The 9,785-nt window shown below is 37.7% G+C and overlaps 1 protein-coding gene across 1 annotated transcript; it reads right to left on the reverse strand.

Moving 5' to 3' along the window:
- Positions 1-490: 490 nt before the first annotated feature.
- Positions 491-9,766, reverse strand: il22ra2 (interleukin 22 receptor, alpha 2). Its single transcript, XM_026191116.2, has 6 exons — positions 5,722-9,766; positions 4,514-4,628; positions 3,140-3,324; positions 2,571-2,716; positions 1,683-1,840; positions 491-1,167 (listed from the first exon to the last, which is right to left on the reverse strand). Exons 1-5 carry the CDS (start codon positions 5,783-5,785, stop codon positions 1,691-1,693), a joined length of 660 nt encoding a protein of 219 aa, XP_026046901.1. The 5' UTR covers positions 5,786-9,766; the 3' UTR covers positions 491-1,167; positions 1,683-1,690.
- Between the last annotated feature and the right edge of the window lie 19 nt (positions 9,767-9,785).

Raw genomic sequence — 9,785 nt, forward strand, 5'->3', positions numbered from 1 at the left:
GTAGTTCAGCATCATGTTCAAAAGTTCCCGAAGATGCTGTGAAACCCTCAAAAAGCTGAAAGCTGCCTCTGCCTACAGAAGCAAACCCACCAAAGCGTGGCACAAAGACTGGATGGTTAAAGGACAGGGCCCAGATTCAAAGGCAAGACAGTAAAGTTCATGAGATGGTCTTTTTTTCACAGCTATGAATGGGAAAGTAGCAACAACACAAGACTAAAATAATTTCTGACGCAGTGAGGTGAAGCTACTGTTGGTGAAGACCCAAAGCCCAGACCTACACCATCTGAACATGGATTTGTATTATTATTATTTTCCAAAGTCCTGCCATTCAGGGTAAAAGAAAAAGTAATCATTCTTAGACAACCATCAAAAACACATGGTTTGAAGCTCAACTGCAAGTCAGTCACCCTTGATGACCTCAGAGGGTTCAGTCGCTACTTTTAACTACAACAACAGAGTAACACCAGAAAAAAACACACTAGAATCAAAGTTGCTGTTTTTGCATATTACTGAGCTTTAATTTAAAAAAACTATATATTCATGGCTGCACAAATAGGCGTAACACTATACCTTTGTAGGCAATAAAATACAAAGAGGAGAAGACGATGAGAAAACTGCGAAAACACCACCAGCTTTACTGTTTGTACAAAAAGGGTCCAACTTACAGGACAGAGGTCAATTTCAACAGTGGATTTTATTTGTAGTGTGATACATTTAGCACAGTACATTCTCATACAGTTTTCTTTTAGCAGAGTTTTTTTCTTTACAAAAAGCTCTCTTAAAGACGTTAAAGCAGCATTCGCTGATCCTCACTGCTGGACGGCGTGCGAGAGGTATGAGGAAACAGACATAAGTTGAAAATATATCTTGACCATGTGTGAACGAGCACACCAGATTGCAATAATATTTTTATGATTTATGGAGAGGAAAAGCTGCCTGTGAGTTCAGAATATTTTGCCATGAATAGAAAAAATTTAAAAAAATACTCTTTAAGTTTAAAAAAACAAAAGCAATCCTCTTCCGGTGAACGTGAAAGTTTGCCTTCATATGAGGCCTTTAATGCTTTGTACAATAAAGTGCATCACTTTTACTTGCACGGATGTGTGTGGCTGTGGCCGTCGAGGTAGCGATGGATATTTAAAGCTGAAGGGATGGCCGATGCTGTGTCTGCAGAAAAGAGAATAGAATTCAACTTTATTGTCATTGCACATGTCACAAGTACAAGGCAACGAAATGCAGAGAGAAGGAAATCAGCAAACGGAGCAGTTCTGTTTTGTCTCTCTAAAAGATCTAAATATGGTGAAAAGGGCGGGGTGAGCTGGGGTAATTACTGTCATCATGTACAGACTCATGATAGGATTACTCCTCCAGGGTGTTTCTTTCCCCTCCCCTCTATCTCAAAGCCTCGGGCGATTGTGATGTGACAAATGATACTAGACATCTCATCCGGGTGATCTTTTGTTGCAGCAGTATTGTTGGTCATCAACAATACTCTCCAACGGGTCGGTGTGCAGGCAACTAAAACACACACCTGCAACAGTTTCTCACAGATATGGCGGCTTTGCGCTGTGGCAGGAATTTGCATCAGTGGTGATCTACAGGAGCTAGACACGTCTCTACCCTGCAGCCGGCACGACATGATACGATGCAATGATGTGATATGAGGGAATGTGTTTTCATACCTGTGTTGTCAGAGGGTAGTGACGCATTTCAGAGAGCTGCGGGCACTGTGCTTGCCCTGCAGAGGGAGGACGATCTGAGCTTGGAGGCAGTATTCTTCTCTGTGATTCAGGTCCTTCAGAGTCAGCTTGTGAGAACAGCACTTCATGTCAAACACCTCCTAAAGGAGAGAGAGATAAAGAGAGAGACAGTGAGTGTCCACCAGCCCTCAGCGGTAACGGGCGGCTGGAAGCAACAGGTGGTGCAGTTTGACAGAAAATTTCAAGAACTACAGGCGGAAAAAATGCAAATTGTTTTGTTCTTCTTTTTGTTGTTGTTCTTGTTTTGTCAATCATCTTTTGCTGCTCTTCCTCTTCTTCCTTCTCTATTTTGGAACTGTGCACCGATTCCACTGTAACCTTTCAATTTTATTTGTTCTAAGCTCCGGGAAAAAAAACTAATTAATTTTTGCATACTGCTGTGACGGCAACTGTTTGTGTTTGTGGAAAAAAAACTGCACGCCACCTTCTCTAAAGTGAGTATTTGAGTGTCACAAACAGCGAGGAATGAATTGACAATGAATAATTTACTAATGTTTACAGTGAAACCTGGAGAAAAAAAGATGCAATCCGGTGCTTATCATAGAGAAAATGCAGTGATTATTGATTATTATTTCATTCTTAAATGTTGAAACGTGTGCTAAAATTGGGGAAATGTAGAGATTTCAGCATGTTCAGCTGTTCTGACTTAAATTCCCAATTAAGTGTGATTAATTTATCACAAGTGCACAAATCAAACACAGTTTTCCCATGGAATTACATTCAGGATGTAATGAGTCTAAAATAAACCCGGCCTAATCAGTGTGGAGATGGATGCGCAGCAGGGTGTTTGGTGTGAGTGTGTGTGCGTACTTCTTCTCCACTGGGGTGTGTTAAGTAGATCTTGTAGTACAAATTGCTGTGCAGCTTCCGGACCAGGTCTCGGGGGGGCTTCACTCGGACCACAATGGCTGGTTGTTCGGTTACATTCAGTCTCAGCACAGGGGGGCTGATTTTGGCTGCATGGGAAACAAATTTCTTTGAGCTTATCCGCAGAGCGATGAACACACAGTTGTGAGAGCGTGAAGCAACGCAGAGGAAAAGAGAGGAAGCAGCGGAGAGTATGTTGCTGTTGTTTTTAACTTAAAGAGGGAAGTCTAAAGAAGTCATGTGACTGTGATTGGATTGCAAGACAATGCAACCTGAACTTTGGAGCTTTTTTTTTATCTGACATTAGTTATATATAGTTTGGAGAGAGCATTTTTTAACTTAACTTAGATCTTTGTTATGCTCTATTTAAATAGCTGAACCAGCTCATGAGTGTCTGTGCACCTGGCTTCAGGCTGTGCTTGCTGCCATACGTTCCTGCATCAGTTTGGGGAAGTGAGAACGAACGGAAAGAGGATGCAGACAATGATGCGAGAAGTTGTGTAAACACTCACTGTCCCAACGCGGGCTGAATCTGGGGGAGAGGGCCCAGGCTGATTTGCTGCTGGTGGCCACAGACACAGCACCAACTCTGGCGTAGTACCACTCTCTGGGCTCAGAGGTCATGTCGCTGAGGTCACAGTGGTGCTTCCGGATCTTTTGACAGCCTGGCACATCGATCCACTCGGGCTCGCCATAACTGAGGGAGAAGACATAAACACAGAGGATGGTTATTTCATCCTGTGCAACCTACCTAGCATCCTACTGAGGGTGCTGCAATAATATTAACACAGATACTCTGACTCATTGAACCAACAGCAAGAAGATCAAAACTACATTTCAAGTTTGAAAAACGTCGTCATGAATTCCCTCTTACTTTTGCAGTTTTGCTTCCACCACCATAAAATCACACTTCCTCCACAGCTCTCTCTCTCGGTGTACTTCGAGACCGGTTTCCGATCTCAAATCTCAGTTTTCTGCATTATTCGCTGGCTTATTCGCACCAATCTACTGTTGTGTTCAGCGCTGTCGGCCGCTGTTTTGTTTAGTCTTTTTCAAAAATGACCGCTGACAAGAAAGCCTCATTTCTGCTGTTCAATACCGAAGAAATGTAAACTTTTACAAATTATGCCAAACTGCAAAGGCTTAGTTGTGTCTCTAATAAAAACCTCTATAACTTTGCTCTGCTTCACTTCAGCAGCATCAGGTAATGTTCATATATTGATTCGTGATTTTTTTCTGTTTTTGATCTGCTGCAGATTATTTTAAGGCGGTTATCTGCTATAAAAAGCCAGGACTCGAAAATCTCCTTCATGTTTTTCTTTGGTTTATCCTCCGTTACAAAGGTGTCTGCTGTGATGCTTACACCTCCGATGAAGTCTGACAAGTGTCAGCTTTGTTTTTATACCTAGATATTAAAAAATATGGATATGTACTGACAAATGATCAGAATTATGTTTCTGACTGTCTCAGTGAAAATTGAATTGAATCAAATCGAATCGAGACCTTGTGAATCGAAATTGAATCTGTTATAGAAATCAAAATTGATACCCAGCCCTACTCCAAAACTCAGCAAAAAAAACTGTATGTCAGGAGCTTCGTGGCACGAGTCAATACTTTACTCCATGTAGTCTAACTCAGTAAGTTCCACCTTAACTGCAAAACACTTCATTTGCTGATACATCAGTAATAATGATACAATGATCAGATATAATGCAGAAGAGGCAATGTTTCGCTGCTGAATGAATGCTTTTATTTTGATATTTTGCAGGACTGTTACTTGTAAAAGAGTCTTGCTTCCTTTTTTGTAGTTAAAACTGTGCTCCTGCACGTACGTGTGTGTGTGTGTGTGTGTGTGTGTGTGTGTGTGTGTGTGTGTGTCCTCTCACATCTTCCACTGGACGTTGTACTGCAGAGAAGAGTTCGTGGTGGGTGGAGTCCAGTTCAGGATGTTTTTATAGTCCACTGAGTCAAACCTCACCTGGCTGGGTCGAGGCAGTATCACTGGAAGTGTGAAAACATAATGAAGAACAGTCTGGGTTTATGCAAAGACAATGTCCATACTAATGTGTATTATTCAGAAACATAGTAAAGATAATGATCACATACACAGAATAATAGTATAGTAAATACTGTAAAGGTAAATGACAACATATAAAATCTGTTAATTTTACACTCTGAAAGGCACTGAACCCCAGAATTTAGTAAGAGTTTTCTAAGCTTTTCACATTACGCTGCATGGATTTTATAGAGGGCAACTTGCAAAGAAGAAGATGCTTTTAACATTTCTAAAAGATCAACAGCAGCTCCTGTCCAAACTTAACACACTGCAGTTAAATTATTAGTAAAAAAACAAACAAACAAACAAAAAAAAACCCGAACACACAAAACAATACAAATAATTCTCATGGCAAAAATCATCTTTTTCTCACACCTTTGTCTGTTGTTCTTTCTGAACAAACACAGCAGCGTCGGACCAACTTTGTTTTCACTCCCAACAATAACATTACACTTCATTCTTTATTTCAACAAGTCTAGACTTTGATAGGGTAGGAGCAGGGGTAGGAGTTAATAAGTATGTGTATACTTCTTCCTACTCCTTTTCAGACCAAACAATTGTTATTTCATGTTAGACGAATGTGTTTTATTTTATTATATTTCTTTTTTGCTTGTCTGTACAAATACGTGTGTGTGTGTATATCTACACATATATTCGTATCCGTAAACGAAAGTACATGTAGATGAGTATATATTGGGTTTTTTTGTTTTTTGGTTGTTTGTTTTATTATGTCTGAAATAAATAAAGATACAATACAATCACTCAAAAAGTGTGTTTCAGTTGTTCAGGATTTACTAATGAATTTTAGACTAGGGAAAAGGTAATGAAAAAGTAGATTTCTAGCAGAAGATGCTGTAAGTTCTGCTATTGGTTGGTTTGGTTTTCTGTGGCACCAGTAAAGTTATACTTCTTGGTTTTATTATGGGAGCAGTGAGGTGAGGCAGATGTAAATCAGCCTAACTTTAGATCAAGAACAGCCCTAAACCACATGTTTTACATGGAAATAAAAATACAGAGAAATAAATTCTAAGAAGTTACCTTGTGCTGTGACAGAGATGCCCAAGTTGCCCAGCAGCGCTGCTCCAAGCAGGAGAGATGTCATGGTGTTTATGTGGTTTGTGGACGACCAACGTGCAAATGTTCACAACGAGCCACACTGGACTGGTGCTGTTGGAAACACCCTTGCCTTTAACATGCCATCAACTTCCCCTGGCGTTCCTTATATGGCATTTGGACACAGATATAGGATATAGTGTTACTTATTTGATGTAATAAGATGTTTTTTTTTTCCTGTGTTTTTTACAAATCGTACAAAAGGATCCAAAACAAAAAAGTGTCAGATCACGTTACTTGTGTGCCACCCTAATGTGTGCTAAAGTATTGAATATCATGACTTTTCTGGGTCATTCCTGCCGAAGTCAGTTTTAAAACACAAAAGACACAAAGCTCTTACAATAGCAGTAAACCTGAGGATACTTGAGTCCCCCCTCATTCTTTGTATTCTGCTAGGAAAATGGGTTTACTGAAACTCCTTCTAAACTGCTTTTACTGCATTAGCAGTGTGTTTGGGATTTCGGTCATGCTTAAAAATTAAGCTGTTGCCAATCTGATGCTTGCGATGTATTGTTGGTACCACAATCTGATGGCACCTTTCTGTGTTCATTATTCCATTTTTTAGCAGTGCAACTTCTTTTTCAGCACTTATCCAGTTTCCTCAATTTTTTTAGGGACAGAAGTTTTCACCTTATAGCTCTTTACAAATCACTTTGTTGGCAGAAAATACCACTTTATGCCTACCAAACTGTTATCTTTGGCATCTTTGTATATTTACTAAAGAAATCAGATTGTATGCCTTTGTGATAGGCTGCCAATAACAAAGTGTAGAAGGCTCTGATTTAAAACTGGCTATTTGCTAAGTGTGGGCAGGTTCAAGGACTGGACTAAAATTTGAAAATAAAAAAAAATTGCGTGAAAAACATCAACACAACTTAAAATTACAATATTTTGTTTGGCAAAATTGTGTCAATACAAGGACACCAAATATTGATATTTTATTAAATAAATTAAAATACTCTGGGAATACTACTCCTCCCGAGATAACATTAGCTAAGGAAACTTATTCGAAGCTAATGGCTTAGACACCCCAGCAAAAATAGGACAGCAACTTCATTGCATCTAGAATAAGTGGCTGCGTGGTGACTGTGTTGAATTTCTTCACATTCTGTGACAGATTGTGGCGACTAAATAGTTGTCCAAAGCCATTCAACGGGTTACCTGATAAGAGGTGAACTTTCCAAAAGAAGTCGCTGTCTGCCTTGGATTGACTAAAATCACTTTCAGGGAGATTGTTGAAGGTTTGCAAATAAATATGGTCTATTTTCTAAATGCAGACAGTTTTCTAACATGTTGCCATCTTTGTCAATGAGCACAACGTGAGGGAACTCAACTGGCTGGCTGTTGGTTGCATTCTGGTTACATTACTGTATAACAGGAAACTTGGTCAGCATATTGGAAAATGTTAAAAGTCACATTAATTTCATATTGTGAGTGAAATATTGTGCTAATAATAATAATAATAATAATAATAATAATAATAATAATAATGTGGGTGTCTGGTGATTCCCACCTCATCTAAAAATAAATGAAAAACCAGCCAATATTGAAGCAAAAACACAGACATGGTCATTTAGAAAGACTGGAGAATTTAAGTAATCTATTGCTCAAGATCACTTTCTTTGTTTGTTTGTTTGTTTTTTTAAATACAAGAAACTCTGGCTCTTTAGAAGAATTGGGTTAACTCACTACTTTTGCACAGTTCTGTATAATGCAGTGCATTGTGTGAAAAGGTGCATTTCCCATTAATCTCAGTGTCAACATGGAAACACCTTTAGTAACCCAGATGTAGGTTACTCCTGCTAAGGCCTTTGTTGGTTCCCTGTCGTTCAGGAGGATTACCACACTGCCCCATTTCTGGTCTACCCAGTTATAAGCAATGCTAATCCTTGTGTAAGAGTTTACTGGAAATCTGTTACATAATGATTTCCTATGCATGACCTGCCCCTTTTCATCACACTTCATATTTCCACTCTGTGTTCATTATCAGGTATATTGCCACCAGTGAGTATTTATAGCAGCTGTTATTAGGTAATGCAGAACATGAACCTATGCAAATTACTTTATTATTTTATTTGACATTATTGCAGCTAGACTTCATCTTTTCTTTTTCTTCATAATTTAGCACAGGGGCAAACCCTTCAGCAGCCTTTCAGGATTTGAAAAATATTAATTTAATTTAAAACAAAACAAAACAAAAAAAAACGTTTTTTTATACTAATTAACTGGTATACTGATAAGTGGTTACACTCTACTACATATTAAAGTAGTTGTGAAAAACGTAAGTCGAAATTAACATTTGAAATAGTTAAAAGTAATTGAAAAAAAAATCAAACATACTGTTTAACAACAAATTTAAAGTTGAAAGCTACAATTTGTGGATATGCAGATGAAAGTTTGAAAAAAGTAACAAATACATATCAAGCAGCTACATGGTATGTGTAAATGTTAAGCTCATTTAATTTGTTAGCTATTAATATTGAATGTGGTAAAAGTGTCATGGACAATATGTTCCTGGAAGTAATAAATAGGCAACAAATTAACTAAGTATGTAAATAAATGGCAAAATTTAAACATAGCAGTAAAATGTGTAAGCTTATATCTATTGAATCAAATAGTGTTTCAATAAACAAAGTATATGCAACACATGAGATAGCATCTAAAGGAAAAAAAAATAACAAAATGAAATAAGAAGTTGAATAAAGTAAAGGATAAATTCTGGATACTAGTAATAGATCAATGGAGAAAAGATGAAACGCATTTGGTAAAATATTAAAGCAGGTAAAACAGACAAACATACGCGCTTCAAAAGCTAATATTAGATGTCAGCAAAGTAGCCTAATAAGTAGCAAATAGTAAAAGCTTAAATGCTGTGGGTGAAAGGTTAAAGTAGCTGAGAGCAAGAAATATACAAATGTAAATTACATCCATTGAATTTTGAAGTTAAAAGCAAATCGAACACACCAACTCTGAAATCGTGATTAAAAAAACAAAACAAAACAAAAAAAAACCTCTTAAAGTATCTGAATTTATAAGTTTTAGTCATTCAGGCCTTTTTGTCTTTAACACATTCTTGCAGTCGAATTGGTGTGTCACTGGGCTTTATAGATATCTGCAGCTGGGTATCATTGCATATCAGTGAAGATGTACAACACTGCCTAAAATATGTATAATGTAAATACAACTGGGCCTGGTACAAAACCCTGTGGAACTCCTTAATTAACCTTAGGGTGTTAAAAGCTCCATTTATTTGAACAAGTCTAATGGAGTCTAATAGCTTTTTAAAGCTCTTAAGAATAAAGGCTATGAGTACTTGCTTCTAAAAGTAATGGTTAAATGGTGACACTATAAGGTAGCAACAAGGGCCTAAAAGTAATGTGTGAAAAGTGCAGCAGGCAAATGGTTAAATGGGTGAAATTAATAGAGAATAAAAAGGCAACAGTAGCATTTAAATAAATGGATAAATGGTAAAGAGAGTTAAAAGTTACGATTAAAAGATCTGGTTATAATTGGTAATAGTGGCATTTTGTTTTAAGAAGAAGGATGAATACAAACAGGCTGTAATTGACATAAAATACATTTTGGCTATATCAACTTTGTTAAAACTAAATTTCAACTGAAATTGATTTCAGCACATAAAACACGTTTTTTAACTTGGATTTGGTTTTGCAGGAATTCATCTGATAAACCTGTGAAGACACAGATAATGAAATCTGTTACGGGCAGAATAAAAAGAAGGTGTCCATTTTACCCACACAAAGCAAAGAGGAAGGAAACACAACAGACACACAAACACAAAGGAGGTCCCCCGCCTGTTACTGGTGTTACTGGATGCCGAGGAACAGTTTGGGCAGCTTAAATGTCAAAATACCACAGGCATGAGCATTTCTTCCCTTACATGGTGACAAAAACTGATAAAGTGATTTATACTACTACTGTAGGCCCCACTACAATAAACAATCAACATAATGACACTGCAAATGTCAACT

The sequence above is a fragment of the Astatotilapia calliptera genome, chromosome 13 (assembly GCF_964374335.1).
Source record: "Astatotilapia calliptera chromosome 13, fAstCal68.1, whole genome shotgun sequence".
Classification (NCBI taxonomy): domain Eukaryota; kingdom Metazoa; phylum Chordata; class Actinopteri; order Cichliformes; family Cichlidae; genus Astatotilapia; species Astatotilapia calliptera.